The sequence below is a fragment of the Eubalaena glacialis genome, chromosome 18 (assembly GCF_028564815.1).
Source record: "Eubalaena glacialis isolate mEubGla1 chromosome 18, mEubGla1.1.hap2.+ XY, whole genome shotgun sequence".
Taxonomy (NCBI): Eukaryota; Metazoa; Chordata; class Mammalia; order Artiodactyla; family Balaenidae; genus Eubalaena; species Eubalaena glacialis.
This window is the reverse complement of record NC_083733.1, coordinates 62,283,406-62,307,103: the sequence shown is the minus strand read 5'-3', so window position 1 is coordinate 62,307,103 and position 23,698 is coordinate 62,283,406. Positions and strand designations below refer to the sequence as shown.

Below are 23,698 nucleotides of genomic sequence, written 5' to 3'. Positions count from 1 at the left end.
TGGGACACCCACACAGTGGAATACTACTCAGTAGTGAAAAGGCGGTGAATGGTTGATACCTGCAAGGATATGAATGAATCTCAGAAACATGATGCTAAGTGAAAGAAGTCAAACACAAAACACTAAACATGGAATGATTCTTTATGATTCTAGAAAAGGCAAAACTAAGGTGACCAGGAGGTGTAACCAAGCAGGACTCTATGGGACCTTCCCGGGACAAATCCCCCCATGTCCTCCACATACCTCTTGTCTGTAGAAAAACTTTAGCCTCCTAGGCCTTCCCCGAGTTACAAAGAATAAATTTTATCAGAGAGGTGAGATATGCAGAAGCAAAGGAAAAACAGTCTAGCAAGACAAGATAATAATAGTTTAGCCATTAAACAAAGTCAAGGACATTTAGTTCCTCCTCAAGGGGGGAACTATAGATAATATTCTGAGTCATATCCTTTGAGCTGTTTTGCAGATACTGAAACCCCCACCAGGTGGAAGAAGTTAATTGTATGCTACCCACAAGAATGTAGACCCCAGACTGGTTGGAACCAGAAGGTTGATGATGTTGACTCCCAGTTACCTCACTGCCAGCCAATCAGGAGAATGTCCAAGAGCTGATCACGCACCCCACAACCCCTCTCCTTTACCCTGTCTTTAAAAACCTTTCCCTGAAATCCATCAGGTCTTTTAAGCACTAGCTGCCTGGACTCCTTGCTTGGTGCCCTGCAATAAACACTGCACTTTCCTTCACCACAAGCCGGTGTCAGTAGATTGTCTTTACTCCACGTGGACAGGCAGACCCAAGCTAGGTTCAGTAACAGAAGCAGCTCAGTGGTTCCTTTTAGTATATTCACAGAGTGGCCCATCCAGCAGTACAATCAATATCAGAGCATTTTCATCACCACAAAAAGAAATCCCATCCATACCCATTAGCAGTCACTGCCCATTTCCTCCCAAACCTCTGCTCCTCCCACTAGGCAACCACTAATCTACTTTTTGTCTCTGTGGATTTGCCTGTTCTGGATATGTCATATGAATGGAATCATATGTGGTCCATTGTGTTCAGCTTCTTTCACTCAGCATAATGTTTCCAACGTTCACCCATGTTTTAGCATGTACAGTATTAAAATGGAGCAGGACCCTATGGTCCTTCCCCACCATGTCCTCTGCCTGCCTTTTGTCTGTGGAAAACCTTTAGCCAAAGAATAAATTTAATCAGAGAAGTGAGAAGATGCAGAAGCAAAAAAAGCTGTCAAACAGGACAAAACAATAATAGGTTAGTCACTAAGCAAAGTCAAGGACCTTTAATTCCTCTTCAAGGGCTATAGATAATATTCTGAGCCATGTCCTGTGATCCGTCTTGTAGATACTGAAATCCCCACCAGGTGGAAGAAGTTAACTACATGATGACCAGAGTGTAGCCATGACATAAGCTGCCATAATTCTGAGAATTGACCTCAAGGAAATGGGAACAAACTGACCCTGGAACTGAAGATTAACTGTACTTAAAACAATCAAGATGATGCTGGTCAGACCACCAATGACCAATTTCAAGATGACTGTCAGAGCCGACTGCTATTTCTGCATGTAGCCCCCTCCCTCTGTCTATAAAAGCTCTTTCCCACTGATTGTCAAGGGGGGCAAGTTGGCCTTTGGACAGAATTCCACCCTCACCCCCACCCCAGTTGCCAGCATCCAAAATAAGGCAGACTTTCTTTTCCACCAACTTTGCCTCTTCATTAGCTTTTGAGTGGTGAGCAGCCAGACCCCCACTTTCGGTTACAGTATTTCACTCCTTTTTATGGCTGAATAATATGCCATTTTATGGATCCACCATATTTTGTTCATCCCTTCAGCAGGTGATGGACATTTGGGTTGTTTCCCCTTTTTGGCTATTATGAATAATGCTGCTATCACATGGGTGGATATTATTGTATATAAATTGTATTCACTAAAGCTGGGAAATAAAGACCAAGCAGAACAAAATGATTGTGTTTACAGACACATCCAGAGATGGCAAAAGGATAAAGAAAGATAGAAATATGCCAACAAAAGTGAGAATCACCATTAACTGCAGTGGAGGGAGAGAGGCTTTCTGGATGTTTCCGTATCCTGACAGCATCCCAGGTGTGCAGTAAAGGGTTAACTCGACAGTCTTGGGCTGCTCAAACCCCGCACATTCCAAAGAGAGGACTGACCAATGATCAGCTCCGGGGACATAACCTCTAAGCTCTTGGCTGGTCCTACCTGATAAGAGTGTCTTTGTTTACTTGGGGCCTTGGACCGCATGGTATCAGCTTAACTTCTGGAGGTGCTGGAGTCTGAGTAGCTGAGGTCAGTCACATGGGCATCCAGCCTTTCCTACGCGACCAACCCACAGTAAAAATCCTGCACACCAAGGCTCGTGGGAGCTTCTCTGGTTGGCAATACTTAGTATGTTTTGTCACACATCGTTGCCGGGAGAATTAAGTGCTGTTCATGTGACTCCACTGGGAGAGACAACTGGAAGCTTCCACCTGGTCTCTCCTGAACTCTACCCTGTGCACCTTTTGCCTTTGCTGATTTTAATCTGTATCTTTTCACTGTAATAAAACACAAACATGAGTATAACGGCTTTCCTGTGAGTCCTTCCAACAGATCATTGAACCCGAGAGCGGTCTTGGGGTCCACCGACACACCAGGTCTTAATCTGGATAGGAGTTTCTGCCGTTATTCTTTTCATTTATTTAGGCTGCACTGGGTGTTAGTTGTGGCACGCAGGATATTGGTTGCAGCATGTGAACTCTTAGTTGCGGCATGCATGTGGGATCTAGTTCCCTGACCAGGGATCGAACCCAGGTCCCCTGCATTGGGAGCACGGAGTGTTACGTGCTGGACCACCAGGGAAGTCCCTGCCCTGTTATTCTTTTTTTTTTTTTTTTAATAAATTTATTTATTTATTTATTTTTGGCTGCATGGGGTCTTCGTTGCGCGGCTTTTCTCTAGTTGCGGCAAGCGGGGGTTACTCTTTGTTGCGGTGTGCGGGCTTCTCATTGCGGTGGCTTCTCTTGTTGTGGAGCACGGGCTCTAGGCGTGCCGGCTTCAGTAGTTGTGGCTTGTGGGCTCTAGAGCACAGGCTCAGTAGTTGTGGTGCACGGGCTTAGTTGCTCCGCGGCATGTGGGATCTTCCCGGACCAGGGCTCGAACCCATGTCCCCTGCATTGGCAGGCAGATTCTTAACCACTGCACCACCAGGGAAGCCCTGTTATTCTTTAAACTGTGCATTTTATGACTGTTTCACATGTATGATGTTAGAATTAAACAAAATAATCAGGACTTCGTAATGAACAGAAGGCAAATAAAGAAAAGGGAAGAATTAAAAATAAGTTTCAGGGTTGGGCTGTTGCAGAAGGCTAGCTGTGGCTGTTAAGAAAACATGCAAAAGAGAAATAGCTTCAGGGGAGCAAAGTGAAGAATCACTCAATTCACTTTGGCCTACTGAGTTTGAGAATCTGAGAATCTCGCTTAGCAGACTGACTTCAAAGCTCAGGAGAAGTGATAAAAAGACTAAAAGAGACCTCACTCAAAGAGGAATGTCATTGAAAATGGTGCCATTTTCCCCCAAAGAAATCGGAGAAAATTTTAAAAGATGGTAATATCCAACTTTGGCAAGACTGTGGGAGAATGGGCTTGGACAGAATATAAATGGCGTTGGACAGAATATAAATTTTTTCACAAGTTATACAGCATAGTTGATTTTAAATGCACACTTCATGACCCAGAAATTTCAATTCTAATAATATATCCTTTAAAAGAAATACTAGTATGCATGCATAAAGATTTCCCACACTATAGCCCCAAATGGCAAATGACAAGGATATTCTCCCCAGCATTATTTGTAATAGCAAAAAATAACAAACACCCTAAAAACCTTCAGGTGGAATATGGATGTGCCATAGTTGATAAATACAATAGAATCTTTTGCAACTACCAAAAGAGATTGGAAAGATGCTTACTACACAAAGCAGATTTAAAAAGAACAGCAAGTTCCGAAGTTTGTATGGTCCTATATGTAAACAAAAAATGACACATGATCTTTTAACATTTTATAATTTAATTTTTAAGTTTTTAACTTTTAATTTTCTTTTAGTTTTCTTTTTAAGAGCTTGGTTTTTTCCCTCTAGATGGCTCAAGAATTTATCCCCCTAGGTGGTTAAGAATTTATCTTTTAATCATTAATTTGTAATGTTACCCTCAACATACACTAAATACCCAAATGAATTGCTGTCCATTTCTGACCTTTCTAGGCAGTTCCTTTCATCTGTTTTCCATGCACTGGGATCACACTGTTTTATTTATTGAGGTGTGACATTAGTTTTTAACATCTGGTAGAGCCTGCCCTGCTCAGCACTCTCTACTTTTGGAATTTTTAAAGTTATTCTATTATTCAACTTTTTTGGGGGGTGTCTAAAGCGATGTTTCTGGCCCCAAAATAAAAATGTGAGAGTCATCAAAATACAGCATGTGAAACTATGAAATCACCCAGGGAGAACAATGGGCCATGGATAGAACCCTAGGAAAACTAATTGTTGGAAGGAACACCCCATGACCATGAACATAATTAATTAAATTAAAATGGACAGGGTAACAGCCAGCCTTTTACTGAAGCTTGGTTCACTGAAGAAACTCCATAAAATCACCAGAAACAACCCTCTCCCCTCCCCACTTTCTTAGGTACTTTTAGTTTCCTAAGGTTGCTGTAGCAAAGTACCCCAAACTGAGTGGCTTAAAAAGCAGAAACGTAGGGTTGTGGGGTCAGAATAATTCCCTAGGTAATGATAGGAGATGCAGTAGTGAGGAATCCCAGGAAAAAATACCTCCTATCCTAATATCCCACCACATACAGTCAGCCTCCAGAATCTAAAGTGACCTGAGAAATCACCCCCTTCCCTCAGCTATGGGGTAGAGAGGGTGAGCTGTAAAAAGAAGCAGTTGGGAGTAGATCTCAGGACAGTGACTGAGGGGGAAGGAAAATAAGCAACCTGAAAATGAACACATATCTTCATGTGCTAATTGACATTTGCTTATCATCATTTTCAAACCATCTGTTCAATTTTTTTTGCCCATGTATTCTAATGAAGTTTTTGTCTTTTTCTTATTGACTTATAGACATTCTTTATATCTTCTGCATATGAGCCTTGTGAAATGTAGATACTGCAAACATGAAAAGTGTCTTTTTTCTTCTTTAGCTTTTTTTTTTTTTTTTTTGCCACACCTTGTGGCAGGCAGAGCTTTCCGGATCATAAATTGAACCTGCACCCCCTGTGGTGGAAGCATGGCGTGTTAACCACTGGACCACTGGGGAAGTCTGAAAAGAGTCTTTTAATGAATCAAAGTTTTTCATTTTAATGAAGTCCAACATACCAATTTTTTTATGGTTACTGTTTTTTTTGTGTGTGTGTCTTAGCTAAGAAGCCTTTGCCCACATCAAGGTCATGAGCTTTTCTTCCGTGTTTTGTTCTAGAAGCTTTATGCTTTTAGCTTTCACCTTCTGGTTTGTGATCCATCTTGAATTAACATTTGTGCATGGTGTGAGGTAGGGGTCAGGGCTTACTTTTTCCCTATGGATGTAGGATTTCTTGCCTTTATTTATTTAATTTATTTTTTAATTATTATTTTTTTTTAATATTAGTTTTTTTTAACATCATTATTGGAGTATAATTGCTTTACAATGGTGTGTTAGTTTCTGCTGTATAACAAAGTGAATCAGCTATACATATACATATATCCCCATATCTCCTCCCTCTTGCATCTCCCTCCCACCCTCCCTATCCCACCCCTCTAGGTGGACACAAAGCACCGAGCTGATCTCCCTGTGCTATGTGGCTGCTTCTCACTAGTTATCTATTTTACATTTGGTAGTGTATATATGTCCATACCACTCTCTCACTTCGTCCCAGCTTGCCCTTCCCCTCCGCCGTGTCCTCAAGTCCATTCTCTATGTCTGCGTCTTTATTCCTGTCCTGCTACTAGGTTCTTCAGAACCAGTTTTTTTTTTTTTTTTTTTTTTTAGATTCCATATATATGTGTTAACATATGGTATTTGTTTTTCTCTTTCTGACTTACTTCACTCTGTATGACAGTCTCTAGGTCCATCCACCTCACTACAAATAATTCAATCTCGTTTCTTTTTATGGCTGAGTAATATTCCGTTGTATATATGTGCCACATCTTCTTTATCCATTCATCTGTCAATGGACAATTGGGTTGCTTCCATGTCCTGACTACTGTAAATAGAGCTGCAGTGAACATTGTGGTACATGACTCTTTTTGAATTATGGTTTTCTCAGGGTATATGCCCAGTAGTGGGATTGCTGGGCCGTATGGTAATTCTAATTTTAGTTTTTTAAGGAACCCCCATACTGTACTCCACAGTGGTTGTATCAATTTACATTCCCACCAACAGTGCAACAGGGTTCCCTTTTCTCCACACCCTCTCCAGCATTTATTGTTTGTAGGTTTTTTGATGGTGGCCATTCTGACCAGTGTGAGGTGATACCTCATTGTAGTTTTGATTTGCATTTCTCTAATGATTAGTGATATTGAGCATACTTTCATGTGTTTGTTGGAAATCTGTATATCTTTTTTGGAGAAATGTCTATTTAGGTCTTCTGCCCATTTTTGGATTGGGTTGTTTGTTTTTTTGATATTGAGCTGCATGAGCTGCTTGTATATTTTGGAGATTAATCCTTTCTCAGTTGCTTCGTTTTCAAATATTTTCTCCCATTCTGAGGGTTGTCTTTTCGTCTTGTTTATGGTTTCCTTTGCTGTGCAAAAGCTTTTAAGTTTCATTAGGTCCCATTTGTTTATTTTATTTCCATTTCTCTAGGAGGTGGGTCAAAAAAGATCTTGCTGTGATTTATGTCATGGAGTGTTCTGCCTATGTTTTCCTCTAAGAGGTTTATGGTGTCTGGCCTTACATTTAGGTCTTTAATCCATTTTGAGTTTATTTTTATGTATGGTGTTAGGGAGTGTTCTAATTTCATTCTTTTACATGTAGCTGTCCAGTTTTCCCAGCACCACTTATTGAAGAGGCTGTCTTTTCTCCATTGTATATTCTTGCCTCCTTTATCAAAGATAAGGTGACCATATGTGCATGGGTTTATCTCTGGGCTTTCTAGCCTGTTCCATTGATCTATATTTCTGTTTTTGTGCCAGTACCATACTATCTTGATTACTGTAGCTTTGTAGTATAGTCTGAAGTCAGGGAACCTGATTCCTCCAGCTCCGTTTTTCTTTCTCAAGTTTGCTTTGGCTATTTGGGGTCTTTTGTGTTTCCATACAAACTGAAATTTTTTTGTTCTAGTTCTGTGAAAAATGGCATTGTTAATTTGATAGGGATTGCATTGAATCTGTAGATTGCTTTGGGTAGTATAGACATTGTCACAATGTTGATTCTTCCAATCCAAGAATATGGTATATCTCTCCGTCTGTTTGCATCATCTTTAATTTCTTTCATCAGTGTCTTATAGTTCTCTGCATACAGGTCTTTTATTTCCTTAGGTAGGTTTATTTCTAGTTATTTTATTCTTTTTGTTGCAATGGTAAATGGGGGTGCTTCCTTAATTTCTCTTTCAGATTTTTCATCATTAGTGTATAGGAATGCAAGAGATTTCTATGCATTAATTTTGTATCCTGCTACTTTACCAAATTCATTGATTAGCTCTAGTAGTTTTCTGGTAGCATCTTTAGGATTCTCTATGTATAGTATCATGTCATCTTCAAACAGTGACAGTTTTACTTCTTCTTTTCTGATTTGGATTCCTTTTATTTCTTTTTCTTCTCTGATTGCCGTGGCAAAAACTTCCAAAATGTGAAAGAAAGAATCAAGGGTAAGTTTAAGTGTTTGGTTGAAGTAAATGGACAGTGCCATTTACTGACATGGGGGTGGGCAGGGGAAGGCTTGGGGGGCTGAAATGAGGGGAGATGTTGTCACAGACATTTTGGGAAACTATGACCAACCATGATGTTGCTTTAATTTAGAAGCATGTAAAATGTGCCCCCCAATACATTTTTAAATGTACATGAAGAAAATAGAGAATGATGAATAATAAATGAACATAGAATTTCTTTTCTTTTGTTTTAAATAGCAAAACCTGGTCCAGTGACCACCACCCATTCAAGTTGTATAAAATAAGGCTGGAAATTTGAAAGGGGAATCCTTAAATAGAGTTACCGAGAAACCTATTAGCCTAGTAAGTACTGTGGCATCCCATTCCATGGGTACCAAGCCACAAGAAAGAGGCCCTAAGAGAACCACCCAGAGAGACTGAAGAGGCCTGCAAGGGGATGTGTGGTAGTCGTTAGAGCCATGCATAAATCTGGGGCATGTGGGCAGGTTGCTCTTGCTTGCCCTCTGTGAAATAAAATTCATGTATTATGGCAAGATGAGAAAAATTTAAACATAAAGATTCTTCTCGATGCAAGAGGGAAGAGATATGGGAACATATGTATATGTATAACTGATTCACTTTGTTATAAAGCAGAAACTAACACAGCATTGTAAAGCAATTATACGCCAATAAAGATGTTAAAAAAAAAAAAAAAAGATTCTTCTCTGCCCTTTGGCCTCTCCTCTCCCCCCAGTGTGCATTGCGTGTCTGCATTACCCATTGACAAACTCCCCCTCCCCCATGGGCAGGAATCCCTGCTCAGTCATAAAGAGCGACATTCTCCTAGCACTAACAAGACAACTCCTTAAAAGATAACATTCCTTCTTGATCTCGTAAGGCGTCACATGACCCACCAGGATGCCGCTTAGATCTGGATTACGTAAACTGTCAATAACACATCATTTGATGTACAGGCCTCTGTCTCAAAAAAACTTATATAACTGTGCCTTGATTTCTAACCGGTGGAACAGTTCTCAGAGCTTTCTGAGATGCTCTTCCCTGGTTATAATCCTCAAATTTGGCCCAAATAAAATTTTCCATTTCTTTCTTAGGTCCTCTGATTAATTTTTCATCGACACCTCTTTGAAATTGGGTATGACCACATGACTTTCTTCAGTCACTGAAATGTGAGTGGCAAACCTTTTTTTCCTTTGTACCCATTTTTGGAGCTTCCTCCCAATTTTTTTTTTTTTTTTTTTGGCCACACCGTTCGTCATGTGGGATCTTAGTTCCCTCACCAGGGATGGAACCCGTGCCCCCTGCAGTGGAAGCGTGGAGTCTTTTTTTTTTTAATTTATTTATTATTTATTTATTATTTATTTTTGGCTGTGTTGGGTCTTCGTTTCTGTGCGAGGGCTTTCTGTAGTTGCGGCAAGCGGGGGCCACTCTTCATCGCGATGCGCGGGCCTCTCACTATCGCAGCCTCTCTTGTTGCGGAGCACAGGCTCCAGACGCGCAGGCTCAGTAGTTGTGGCTCACGGGCCTAGTTGCTCGGAAGCGTGGAGTCTTAACCACTGGACCACCAGGGAAGTCCCAGCATCTTCCCAATTCTTAGGGTATTCTTTCATTACCTTTTCTTGAATCAGCTCCCTTACAAATATGGTGGCCGTGTTTGTATTAGGTGACCCCCCCTCCCCATGATCTCAGGTAATTGACTCATGGTGGATGCCTGACTCAAATATCAATCCGATTGAGCCAATCAGATTATCTTTTTCAGGAATGTCAAACTGTGGCAGAGAGACACTAGGAGTTTCTGTTGGGCCCTTGAAATGAGACTTCTATTTCACCATTACCTCCATGGTTCACCGTCTCTGCATGCTGGAAGTGTTACAGTAGCCTTCTCACTGGTCTCTTTGTCTCCATCCTTGCCCTTACAGCCCTATCTCCACATAGCAGCCAGATATGTCCACACAGCAAATCAGATCATATTACTCCCCTAATTAAAGCCCTCTGATGGCTTCCCATTGGTCTTAGAATAAAACCCAAAGTCCTCATCATGGTCGACAAGGCATTTCATGGTCCCACCCTGCTAACTTCTCCACCTATGTCTGTCTCCAAGTGCTCCAGTCACACTGGTCTCATTTCACTCTCATGTATAACTAGACTACCCCCCACCCCGCCACAGGACTTTGCACGTGGGATCTCAAGTCAGGTGAGGATGTGCATGTTGGCCTACTTCATGCCAAAGTCATAAAAGATTTTGCAAATGCAGAGACTAATCTATTTAGTTTGTTATCCAGTTATTTATGGCTGCCTAACAGATTATCCCAAAACTTAGTGGCATAAAACAATCAGAGTGTTGTGCTCACAGAATCTGTGAATCAGGAATTCAGATATGGCTTGTCTCTGCAACATGTTGTCAGGAGCCTCGGCTGGATCACTCTAAACGCTAGGTAGACTGGAACAACTGTGGAATCATCTGGAGGCTTCTACACTCACATGTCTGATGTGTGGGCTGGGATGACTTGAAGCTGGCCTCAGCTGAGACTGTTAATCTGTGGCCTCTCATTGAGTTTGGGCCTCCTCACAGCATGGTTGCTTCAGATAGCTGGACTTCTTACACGATGATGACGACTGAGGACTCCAAGAGTAAGTGTTTCAGCAAACAACTTGAAAGCCATGTTGTGAGGGAGTCCAAGCTAGCCTGTCTTGCAGGATATTCCAAATGAGCGCCACTAAATGCAGCTGCATAAAAGCACTCAGCCAACATTGCACTGGAGCAGAGAATCACCCAGCTGACCCACAGACTGGTGGGAAGTAATTAATTGCTGTCACTTTAAGCCACTATGTTTTGTTAACGCAGTCCTTGAGAGCAGGGATCCTGTTAGGTTCATCACTACAGGTACTAAGAGAATGAATAGACTCTCGTCAAGTTCACTGAGCCATGCTGGTCTCTGAGTTCTCAACAATAATCATCGTAGTCCCCAGAAGCCAGGGTTGCAGAGGTGGGGCACAAGGTCTTGGATTCACACCAACTACTAGCCAATATGGCTCTCTTGTGAAAACTGGGCAAAAGGTCCCCACTCTGGGTGGACTAATTAGAAAAAAGTGAGCCCTCTGGGTGGACACAGTCCCAGGGACACATGGCTTGGAGAGCAGACTGTAGGCTCTACTTAAGCCCCACTTGCCTCCTTGTCCAGGGACCTTTGTGTAGTGACCAACTTGCACAATAATCCAGGGTTTCCCTGTTTTGCACCCTACAGACATTCCTCCCTTCTTCCGTGGTAAAAGCACCCCAATTTTCTTACTGCAAGCCACCATGTCCTTCAGAGGAAGCTGATCAACTCCCCAGCTGCAGGGGGCAAAGATTTATTGATCTGAAGCTAGGTCAATCCCAGGGTCTCATTCACCATGCCTTATAAGGGGTCAGGGGGCATGTGACACACTTCTGGTCAATGAGACATGGGGCCAGTTGCTGGAGGATTTGGAAGGTTTCCCACACTCTTCAGAAGGGACCTAAGATAAGAACAAACCTCTTTTTGCTGCCTTGGGAAAAGGATATCTGTGTGACACCTGAGTATGTGGCAGCTTCCTTGGGACCAAGGGGAGCATGTGGGAGCTGATTTAAGAAATTATGGCAGTTCAACATGATGGATAGAACTGGGGTCTTTTTTTTTTTTTGACTTATTTTTATTTTTTAAAAAATTTATTTATTTTATTTATTTATTTTTGGCTGCATTAGGTCTTCGTTGCTGCGCACGGGCTTTCTCTGGTTGCGGTGAACAGGGGCTACTCTTTGCTGTCATGCATGGGCTTCTCATTGTGGTGGCTTCTCTTGTTGAGCAGCACGGGCTCTAGGCGCGCAGGCTCAGTAGTTGTGGCACATAGGCTCAGTAGTTGTGGCTTGCGGGCTCTAGAGCGCAGGCTCAGTAGTTGTGGCGCACTGGCTTAGCTGCTGCAGCAGCATGTGGGATTTTCCTGGACCAGGGCTCAAACCCATGTCCCCTGCATTGGTAGGCAGACTCCTAACCACTGCGCCACCAGGGAAGTCCCAGAACTGGGGTCTTGTTGAGCTGCTAAATTAACCCTGGAGATGTGCCACCTCTGGTCCTGTTGTGTGAGACACATGAACATGTTATTTAAACAAGTTAATTGGGACTTCTGTTACTTGTAGCCTGAAGCATTATGGTACAAGAGGGAAGTGTTCTGGAACATGTAATAATGTGCTCCTCATACCTTGGAACAGATCTTGGGGGAGCCAGAAAAGGAGAATGGAGTGCTGAGGACCAGCTAACATCAGTGCTTGAGGAGTGGGGACAGGTCTGCCGCGATCCCAATCCACTCTGGCAGGAAGGCTGCCTCTGGCTTAAAGACTTTGAGGAAGGGAGAGTCTGGGAGGGTATAATTGGCCAGGTAGATGGTCTCTCCACCTGCTAGGTAGGCGGCCCAGATCCCAAACGTCCCAATGGTCATGATGGTGTGATTACATTGCGTGAGCAATGCAAAATCCTTGGCGGGTGAGCCCTCAATGCCATTGCCGGCAAAGACCACATCCCCGCGGGAGGCCTCAATGTTTTCCCGACACCAGGCCATGCCGTTGCTGGTGACCACGAAGATGGGGGAGCGGTAGCGAGCCCGGAACCAGTCCAGGGCCTGCTGCAGGTATCGCCGGTCGGCCACCACGCCCTTCCACACGTTGGGCATAACGTGGACGTAGTCCCCCCGGCGCACGTGGACCCCTACGTAGGTGCTCGGCCGGCTCCCATTCACCTGCAGACCCCGCAGGAAATTCTGGGCCTCCTCGCGCACGTGGTCGTGCAGGGTGAACTCCTGCAGGATCTCGGCGCGGAGGTGGTGGTAGAAGGTCCAAGAGCAGGGGTAGCCGGTGAGGCGCACGTACTTGCCCGGGATGTGTCGGTACCGCTCCTCCATCCAGTCGTTCAGGTGGTAGTTCTGCCAGGGGATCCTGCTGGCCGTGGTGTCGTGCAGGACGGGGAGGGTGATTCTGAAGATGGGGGCCAGCGTGCTGTGCATCTGGGGTGGGATGAAGGCCGGCCGCCCGTTCATCTTGGCCAGGGCGTACAGGGTGGCGTACTCCCCCATCTGGTTCCCCAGGCGGCCTATGGCATTGACCGTCCACATGCCCTTCGGCTGGGGGCTCCACTGGGTGCTCGAGGGAGATTCCTTGGTTGCCGGCTCCAGCGTCTGTAACTCCCGTGTGGGCTGAATCTTCGCTAGCCTCTGCTGAAGGTGAAATACGGTGGAAGCCGTGAAGACAAAGAGGATGAATGGGGCCGTGGGGAAGAAGAAAGGTGCCTGTGTGCTGAGCATGGCTGTTAGGAGAGGGAGAGCAGGAAACGGTTAGCTCAGGGGACGGAGGCCCTGGGGTAGTGCATGAAGCTGGCAGCGCAGTTGTCCGTGCAGACATTGCGTGGATGTACGTACGTGTGGATCTACTTTGCGTGTGCATGGAAATGAGTGTGAATGCTCGGGTTACATGTATGCAGGTACAGCTCTGGAGTGTGTGTTATGTGGCTGTGTCTCCACTGGACTCATATGTGCATGTTTACATGTGTATATGCACTGTATGTATAGAGACACCCATGGCATGTGCGTTGTATGAGTATATATGGGTATTTATATGTTGTGTACATATGTGAGTGTGGAATTGTGTGCAGGTGAATGGACAGGTGTACATTGTATTGTACGGTTGTGTATATACAGGCACACCTGATTCTATGGCACTTCGCAGATACTGCATTTTTTACAAATTGAAGGTTTGTGGCAAGCCTGCATTTTCAGATGACGGTTAGCATTTTTTAGCAATCAGGCGTTTTTTTAAATTTTTATTTCACACATAAAGTATGCAGATCTTAAGTGTCTAGACTGATGAAGTTGTTTGTTTGTTTTTTTTTAATCTTTTGGCCACAGCGCGTGGCATGTGGGATCTTACTTCCCCCACCAGGGATGGAACCCGTGCCCCCTGCAGTGACAGGACAGTCTTAACCACTGGACCACCAGGGAAGTCCCGCAATCAGGTTTTTTTTTTTTGTTTTTGTTGTTTTTGTTTTTTTAAATCTAATACAATATTTATTTTTCATTCACCAGGTCTTTTTTTTTTTTAAATCAGGTGTTTTAAATTAAGGTATGTACATTGGGTTTTTTTAGATATAAAGCTATTGCACATTTAATAGACTACAGTACAGGGTAAACACAACTTTTATATGCACTGGGAAACCAAAAAAAATTGTGTGACTTTGTTGTCATATTTGCTGTATTGTGGTGGTCTGAAACCAAACTCAAAATATCTCTGAGTGATATTTGTATTGTGTACATATAGGAGTGTGTACGATATATATGGTGTGCAGGTGACTGTGAACAAATGGCATGTGTGTATATGTGACGCTATGCATACATTACGTGTATACACATTGTATGTTGAAATGTGGGTGTTTATAGACTGTAAGTATACATGTGTGGCTGTCTATATATAATGAGTTCAAGTGTACAAACCTACTATTTACTGGGGATCCAGTTTCCTTTTTTTTATAAATTTATTTATTTGTTTTTATTTTTTTGGCTGTGTTGGGTCTTCGTTGCTGTGCACAGGCTTTCCCTAGTTGCAGCGAGCGGGGGCTACTCTTCATTGTAGTGCGCGGGCTTCTCATTGCGGTGGCTTCTCTTGTTGTGGAGCACGGGCTCTAGGCATGCGGGCTTCAGTAGTTGTGGCTCGCGGGCTTCAGTAGTTGTGGCGCTCTGGCTTAGTTGCTCTGCGGCATGTGGGCTCTTCCCAGACCAGGGATCGAACCCGTGTCCCCTGCACTGGCAGGCGTATTCTCAACCACTGCGCCACCAGGGAAGCCCGGGATCCAGTTTCTAGAGATGTCCATCTCTGCATGTCCTGCCTATCTATATCCCCTTTGATGGGAAATTGCCCTGCCCATCAAGAGCTTGACCTGTCCACCCTCCTGGCCAGAGATGACTGAACTTGAGATAGATGTCTGGCTCCACAGTGGCTTCTCCTTTCCTTGGTTAAGGTCTTGACAAGTGTAGGCTGGCTCTGAAAGACGAGTTGGCCAATTCACTCTTTTGAATATTTTTATTAAAAGGCTCAGAAGGCAGTTGGTAGGTGAGAGTTTTTTCCTCCTGATGCCATTCGGGTGTCCAACAATTCAAGTCAAATCTGACACTGTCTTCCTGGACTTAGTATCAGATCCCACAAGTGAAACAGTTCAGCTCCAGAAGACTGCCCCCAACTTCAGACACCAATCTCAAGTCCAGGGCCATTCATACTCTGACTGACCAGTCATAGATCGGGGATTCCCATGACCAGGAAACTACCAGGCTTGATAATTTGCTAGAATGGCTCACAGAACTCAGGAAGACACTTTATTTATGTTTACTAGTTAATTATAAGGGAGACAAATGAGTAGTCAGAAGAAGAGGTCCATAGGAGGAGGTCCAGAAGGGTCCTGAGCACAGAGCTTCTGTCCCCTTGGAGTTGGGGTAGACCACCCTCCTGGCTCATGTTTGCTAACTCAGAGGCTTCCTGAAACCCATTATTCAGGGTTTTTTTGGAGGTATCATTATGTAGGCACGATTGATTAAATCATTTGGCCACTGGTGATTTGCTCAATCTCTGGTCCGTCTCCCCCCGCCAGAGCTGAAAAGTGCCAATCTTCTAATGAAGGCTTGGTCTTTCTGCTGACCAGCTCCCATCCTGAAGCCACCTAGAGGGCTGGCAAGAGTTGCCTCATCAAGTCCTATGACTTATCAATGAGAAAATGCCAAGGATATTAGGTGCTATGTGCCAGGAACTGGGGACAAAGACCAAAGATCATTCTATGAAACCACAGCAGGTAATCTTGAAAGGGAGAGTAGAGGTAGGTGTGGCTGGGACAAACACCAAAGATCATTCTATGAAACCACAGCAGGTAATCTTGAAAGGGAGAATAGAGGTAGGTGTGGCTGGGACATATCAGTTGGAGGCTGAAGCAGAGGAAGCCAGTAACCAGAAGATACCTGAAGAGATGTGCAGACACCTCAAAGGAACTTCAACTACTGGTCAAGAAATCCCAGAAAATCTGCTTATATTTGAACAAGTACAACCTGTTCCTTTCAACTCTGGTTACAACAGAAGCTAGTTCCAGGAGTTAGGGTGGTTGCATACATAGGACAGACCTCCTGAAAACACATGGGCTCACTATGGTATTGAGACAGGAGGGAAGGGGGCAGGGCACACCCTTAAAGAATGACACAGCCATTGAGAAAAACAGGGTGTGACAAAAACTGGTTAGAACCAGTTAGGTCCAAGATGGCGGAAGATTCGACTTCCAGTTGACCCTGAGCCTCATTATATGCTCATTGTAATACATTAGTATATGCTAAATGACACACCCACAAGGGCCATGACAGTTCCGTGGCTGACCATAAAAGCCCAAAAAGTGGGCGATGGTCCAGTTCCTGGAAATCTCTGTCCCTTCTCCAAAATAGGTGGAATAATCCTCCCACTTCTTAGCCTATGAAATTTCCCAGCCCATAAAAACTAACCACCCCATATCTTGGAGCCACTCTCACCTTCTGAGATGGTCTGCATTCTGCCTATGGAATGTGTATCTCTCTAAATAAACTTGCTTTCACTTTACTATGGCTCGCTCTTGAATTCTTTCCTGTGCAAAGCCAAGGACCCTCATTTGGTGGCCCGTCCCAGAGACTCACCCGAGACCTGGGACATGACAATCCTCTCACAACACGTTCTCCTGTGACATCATTATAGGAGGTCCAGGGCATTGAGGATTCCCCATCTTGGGTCATAAATCTTGACCCAGTGGTTTGTAGAGTGAAGCAGTTAATTAAGCTGTTGGCTGAGATTGTTTAGAACAAATCAAAGACCCCGAAAGGATGAGACTTTGAAGATATGGTTGCTGAGCATAAGTAAAGAAAAGCAGGAAATGAATTGGTTCTGACTCCCCATTATGTAGCTAGAAGCCAGCAAGGAAAAGCAGAAAAATCCTTACTTAACGTCATCACAGTTAACGCCTTATTGTTGCTAAGATCCCATCTAGAAATGATTGATGGGCTTTGTCCTTCTGCAGTCTAGGCTGGACCAACACATGTTGCCGCAGGGAAAGTCCAGGTCTGGCCACTGACTGAGCAAGCTTGGGCTCTGAGTGAATGGGAATGCCGATATCTGGGAGGATATCCCAGGAAAGATGGCTTTCTGTTCTCTCAGCTCTTCCAAAGGCTTCCCTCCTCCTTCTCTGTGAATATGAGGTTCCCACCCAGGTTAAAAAAAATCCCTTCCTCCTGAGCAGGTTTTAATGACAGCATATCCTGGAAGCTCTGCACCAAAGTAGGTTAGACGTAAAGGTTTCTATTTGATTTGGTCTAGGGCTTGTGTTCCTGGTCAAACTGTTGAACCAAATGGCCATTAAGAAGAGAACATTGGGGCTAAATCAAGCTAGGTGTGACCTGATTGAAGCTGGGAAGCTTCCAGAAGCTATTCCGGTGTGGTCCTTTAGGGTTCATTATGGCTGAGAAGAGTTAGCACAAGACCTAATGTAGCAACATCCCTGCTTCTGATTTATAAGTCTCTGAAACCCTCTGAGTCCATTAAGATCACAGGAGGGTTCTCTTTCCAGAAGAGACTCAGGCTTGTCAACTAGATGCCTGGATTTGAATTGAACCAACTCAGCGGGGGGTGTGGGACCTTTGGGTGTCCCCAGGTGTTGAGCACAACCAGAAATAGACTTCTGGGTGGGACAACCTCCTCTAGCCCCTTCCGCATTGAAAGAAAGGAGCCAGGGAGGCTGGGTTTGCTGAATAAGGTTTATTTCAAAGCTCAGTTTTGGCTCACGAAAGTCTCAGCCTCATTGCCCACAGGCTCCAGATAAGGCCGCTTTCTCAAGGCCACAGAAAGTGAAGCCTCCACTCAGCCCTGCATGGAGTGTACTTGACTCGGTGACTTGGAGAGGACACATCTCTCTGGGCTTAAGTGCACACCCTCCTGCTGCGGACTGGATTTTGGCTCCTATAGTCATTAGCCGTGTGATTCTGGACAAATGACGTCACCTTTCTGAGGATTAAAACAGTGCCTGGCACACATACACGTGCAGTAAATTTTTGATATTATCACATACAAAGCAAAAGGTGATGTTCTGTATGGGCTCTGGGCCAGGGACCAGTGGGTTTCCACTTTTCCTGTTGGGCGTATGGGTAATGGTCAAATCTAGCATTTAGACCACAGATCATAGTATTGGGATGATCCTCCTCTAGGTCCTCTAGGGCAGACCTAGAGGAGGAATCAATTTCATGAGAGGCTGTGAATCCTGAGACCAACTAAAGTAGCTCCGTACCATCAGAATCAGATACAATACACAGAGCTGACTTTGGGGATTACCCTTCTGGGGAGTGAGTGAGTGTGTCTGTGATTCACCTGCCATGATTGCCATTTGATTTTTTTTTTAAAAATAGAGTTGATGGGAATTTCCTGGCAGTCCAGTGGTTAGGACTCTGCGCTTCCAGTGCAGGGGGTAGGGGTTCAAGCCCTGGTTGGGGAACTAAGATCCCGCAAGCTGTGTGGGTAGCAAAAAAAAAAAAAAAAAAAAATAGAGTTGAAGGCATGAGATAAAGAATATGGGTGATGGGTGATCAAGAGTTGCACTGCAGGGCTTCCCTGGTGGCGCAGTGGTTAGGAATCCGCCTGCCAATGCAGGGGACACGGGTTCGAGCCCTGGTCTGGGAGGATCCCACATGCCGCGGAGCGGCTGGGCCCGTGAGCCACAACTACTGAGCCTGCGCGTCTTGGAGCCCGTGCTCCTCAACGGGAGAGGCCGCGACAGTGAGAGGCCCGCGCACCGCGATGAAGAGTAGCCCCTGCTCGCCGCAACTGAAGAAAGCCCGTGCACAGAAACGAAGACCCAACACAGCCATAAATAAATAAATAAATAAATAAATTCATAAAAAAAAAAAAAAGAGTTGCACTGCATTAAGGAAGTACATTTTTGCTTGCCCAACACATAGACCTTGTTACAGCCTGTTATGGGTTGAATTGTGTCCCTCTAGAAGAGATATATTGAAATCCTAACCCCTGGTACCTCAGAATGTGACCTTACTTGGAGACAGGGTCTTTACAGAGGTGACCAAGTTATCATGAGGTCATCCTACGGTGGGCTGTAATCCAATAGGATGGGTGTCTTTATGAAAAATGCAAACACAGCCCATAGTGCATCATATGATGTTGGCCCAAGGGTGGCCCATCCATTGGCCAATCTGTGATGTGTGCAGGTGGGTGCTGGCTCAAGAGGATAAGTTGTACCAAGCAGGTTCTCTCCCTTAGGAATTTGAAGTTAGCAGCACAGAGAGGGTGGCCAGTTGATTGTGGGCTTGGCAGTGGAAGGGCCTCTTAGGGCCCAGCTAGTGCAGTATGTTAACCCATATCTAGGATGAACTGGAGAAATCCAGGTCAGAGCAGAAGAGTGAATTCAGGCCTGAGAATAAAAATCGATGAAAGATCCTATGGAGAGGTGAAAGTATCATTGTGCTCCAGATGCCTTCCTGGTTCCTGGTTTCCCTCAAGGCCATGCAGCACTTTCATTCAGGTCCAGATCCCCACAGGATTCCTCAGACTCTGCCCCGGACGGGGGAGAGGAACCCTCTGAGGACAGGATAGCTGGAGGAAGGGAGAGGGAGCGTCGAGGGAGGAGGAGGAAAGCTCCCTGTGGAGTGGCCTCTGCCTTCTTCCCACCACGGTATTCTCTTCCTTCCTCCAGCTTGAAGGGCAAGGAGTAGACTTGGAGCCTCTGTCTGGCTCCAAATTTGCCGAGCTCAGGACATGGAACAATGGGGGCCAAGGGGGATGCTTGTAGGAAGGCAGAAGGATGGAGGGAAGGAAGGGAGACAGAGAAGGAAAGGAAGGAAGAGAGAGAGATGGAAAAAGACAGGAAAAGAGAAAGAGGGAAGTAGAAAGAAATGGAGAAAAAGACAGGGACAGAGAGAGAGAGACAGAGAGAGACAAAAAGAGACTGAGACAGAGAAAGATGGAGGCAGAGAAAGAGAGACACAGAGAAAGAAACAGACAGAGACAGGAATAGAATGACAACAGAAGAGACAGAAGGAGAAGCAGAGAGGGAGAGAGAAAAAGGTTGCCGGGCAGGATGGATCTTCCTCCACTGGGTCCCACCTCCAGCCCCTGCTCTGCCCCAACTCTCTCTCTCTCTCTCTCTAGGTCAGTCCCTTTTGAGATCTCTCAGTCTCAGTGTCTTTATTACACACTTCCTCCTGTGAAGGAAGGGACAGTGTCCATCTTGTCCCCTGTGTGTCCCCTACAGCCCTCGGAAGCTGGGCTCGGCACATAGCAGGTGCTCAGGAAATACAGGCAGGAAGAATGCAGTCCCTGTCTGGCCCCATTTTTTTTTTCTCCCTCCTCTCAGTGAGTCTCTGCCAACATCTCCCTGCCTCATTCATTTTCCTATATCCCCCCCCCCTTTTTTTTTGGTCTCCATTTCCCAGCACCTAGTAGGTTAAAAAAATGAATATTAGAAGCACAGACCTTCACAATCAAACCTCTTCAATTCTGGACCGGCAGCGGGTGCCCCTGAATGTTCCTTCGAAATTTGTTTACAGCAGACAGAAAGACAAGGTAAAAGGAAAAGCAGAATGTTCTAGAACAATGTCTCTCAGTCTTCCTGTTTGCTTCTCCCCTCCCCACCCAGGAAGGGGGATTGGCCACTGCTGAGGAGCCTCACTGGCCTCCAGAACTCGACCCCATGACCTTGACCGAGGCTTCGGGGAGAAGAGGAAGAGGTGGGGAGAGCCTCACAGGGTGAAACCCAGTGTCTGGGAGTCGGGGGCCGTACTGCGAGGTTTTGAAAGATTTAGGTTTGGAGAGAAGCGCTATGGGGTGTGGCAAGAGTCTCTGATTAGCTGTGTGACCTTGACCAAGGGCCTCTCAGTGTCGTCATCCAAAAAGTGGGGATAATAAGAAAAGCACCTCTCTGCAGGGCTGTGGAGTGAATGCTGGACCACATGGGCTGTCCCTTTCATCTGGAGCAGGGTTAATACCCCAAACTCACATTTATGTCGGGCTCGAACCAAATGTCCTGTCGTCGTGCTCCCCTTCCTCCTAGTTCTCACAGCTTCATCTTGCTGAATTTTAACAACAATCTTGCGATCATAAACACACCAATTTAAAAGCTAAGGAAACAGGCTCAGAGACCGGTCAGAGAGCGGGTGAGTGGCAGGCTTGGGGAAAGGCCAGGGCTGCGGGGTGGTGGGCGGGGGGGTGCGGGGGGTGGGGGGAGAGGGAGCTGGGGAGGGGAGGAGACCTGGAAATCAGCACCCCCTGACATCATCGGGGGTCATTGGAGGTGAGCTCTTGGGGAAAGCCGACAGCTGCAGTCAGAATCTAAGGCTGCACAGCTTCTGGCAAATGGGAGGAGTTTGCCTTTCCCTTTAGTCCTCTGAGGTCTGGAAGTCCATGTCCTTACCTGCCCTCAGTCCTTACAGCTGCATCATACCCTTCAGGGAGGGGCGAGAGGAGGAGTCAAGGTCCCTCGCTCCACCCGGTCCCCTGGGAGTCATCCCGTGAGGGGCTGCCCTAACTCTGCAGGGGGATTCTGCCTCCAAGTCCCTCCGAAAAGTGGGGCCACCCAAATCTGCTGATAGCTTCTTTTAAACTTTCTCGTTCTCGTCCACTTACTTCCCTCTGTCCCAGGCCTGGCCTCATCCCCGCCCCTCTCGGAGTCCGGCCGAAGCCTCCGTGCCTCCCCTCCTCCCCCGCCTCTGTCCCCACGTCAGAGCTCACCCTACTGGCTCCTCTGCTCAGAACCCCAACTCTCCCCAACCTGAAGCCCAGTCCCATCACACCCTGTAATTTGCGTGTCCGATTCCTTGAGCTCTGAAAGCCCTTCCCTCCCCCTTCCCGCCTCCTCCCCCAGGTCGGCTCCGGTGCCCAGCTCAGTCCCTGCCCAGCTGCAGGATCCCCTCCACACCCGCGCCGCCGGGCACGGGCAGGTTTGCCCTGTCCATCCCTGTCCCCGAAGTTCACCCTATAATCACAACGCTGGGGAAGAGCTTAAGACAAAAATGTGAGGCTACACCTTCGGAATCCCCAGCGTTCTGCTAGGCCTGGAATGGAAACGGCGACTTAGCATAGAATCTAGGGAGTCAGGGATCCGCTCACCTCCCCGGCGGGGGCTTGCCTGGGGCTGGAGCCTGCAGCCCGGGGTCTCTGACCAGGGTCCTGCTGTCCGTCTCGGAGGTCGGGGAGCAGCCTACCGTGTGGGACCAGGACATTCCAGTTACCGCGGGCCCCGTCCTGGCCTTTCGTTCTCAGTTTGCCTCGGTTCCGGGGAACCGGGTGACAGGAGGGAGGGAGGGAGCTGGTGGCCTTGGGTGGGGAAGGGGAGAGGGGTGGTGACAGAGGGGATGGGGGTGAGGTCAAGTAATATATTTGCCAGGAAGGAAGGTGTTGGGAGCTGAGGAGGGCGGCTGGCTTGGGGGCTGACGGAGAGGTCAGGTGGCCGGTGTGCTGGGGGGCAGAGGCGGTGGGCGCCTGGGCTGGGAGGGATGGACCCTCTGCTTCCGGAGACCCCTGGACGGGGCTGCAGCCCCGAGTGGGTCAGAGGCCAAAGGAGTGGACAACTGAGTCTCCACTTGCCGCTGAATCCCTGGGATCAAGTCTATTCCCAGCTCTCTGTCGTGTGTGTGTGTGTGTGTGTGTGTGTGTGTGTGTGAACGCAAGCGTGCTGCAGGTACAGGGAGAACTCCCAGTCGCCATCTCTCACCTGGTTCTGGCTGGACGACAAAGTGGCTCGGCGAGCAGCTCAGTGCATTCCGTTCCCTTGGGGTTGACTTCTCAATCAGAATCTCCCGAACCTTCCAGCACCTGTGGCTGAAAACCCTGCCCAGGATCTACCCGGAGCCCGAGGGAGGCGGGGTGGCTGAGCCACCGGAGCCCCTCCCTCTTCCCTGCGCGCTGCCAGGACGCTGGCCCGGAAGGCCGCCTGGAGGAGATGGGACAGAGTCCTGCTGGGCCCGGTTCTTCCCGACCCAGTCCTCTCAGCGTCCTACATTTATTTAGTTTGGCAAACAACTGTTAGCACTTACCTGGCCAACCAACCTGATCCCATCTTCACAACAATTCCTTGAGAGGGACACCCTCTCATGGTACGGCGAGGAAAACCGAGACACAGAGAGGTGAAGTAACTTGCCCAAGGCCACACGGCTAGAAAGTTGGAGAAGCTGGAATACGAAACCAGGCAGGACGGAATCTTGGAAAACACCCGGCAAGTAGAACGCTTCTCAGTTTCCCTTATTTCAACAAAGATTCCCTTAGGAAATGACCATTTTGCATCTCTTAATGGTATGTTATGGGTCCAGGTATGAGCAGCGTTTTGCAGGAAACTACCCTCAGCCCCTTTCCCTCTCACTTTACTTATTTATTTTAATTTATCTATTTTATTTATTTATTTTTGGCTGTGTTCGGTCTTCGTTGCTGTGAACGGGCTTTCTCTAGTTGCGGCGAGCGGGGGCTACTCTTCGTTGCGGTGCGCGGGCTTCTCATTGCGGTGGCTTCCCTTGTTGCGGAGCACAGGCTCTAGGAGCGCGGGTTTCACTAATTGAGGCGCATGGGCTTCAGTAGTTGTGGCACATGGGCTCAGTAGTTATGGCTCACGGGCTCTAGAGCACAGGCTCAATAGTTGTGGTGCACGGGCTTAGTTGCTCCGAGTCATGTGGGATCTTCCCGGACCAGGGCTCGAACCCGTGTCCCCTGCATTGGCAGGCGGATTCTTAACCACTGCGCCACCAGGGGAGCCCCCCCCCCCGTCGCTTTA

General features: G+C 46.6%; 1 protein-coding gene across 1 annotated transcript; it reads right to left on the bottom strand.

Moving 5' to 3' along the window:
* Window positions 1-11,599: 11,599 nt before the first annotated feature.
* LOC133078023 (galactoside alpha-(1,2)-fucosyltransferase 2) lies at window positions 11,600-22,731 on the bottom strand. Its single transcript, XM_061172878.1, has 2 exons — window positions 22,649-22,731; window positions 11,600-13,195 (listed from the first exon to the last, which is right to left on the bottom strand). Exon 2 carries the CDS (start codon window positions 13,191-13,193, stop codon window positions 12,159-12,161), a length of 1,035 nt encoding a protein of 344 aa, XP_061028861.1. The 5' UTR covers window positions 13,194-13,195; window positions 22,649-22,731; the 3' UTR covers window positions 11,600-12,158.
* Window positions 22,732-23,698: the final 967 nt, after the last annotated feature.

Coding starts and splice junctions, on each gene's coding strand:
- LOC133078023 (XM_061172878.1), bottom strand. CDS start 13,193: ATGCTCAGCACACAGGCACCTTTCTTCTTCCCCACGGCCCCATTCATC.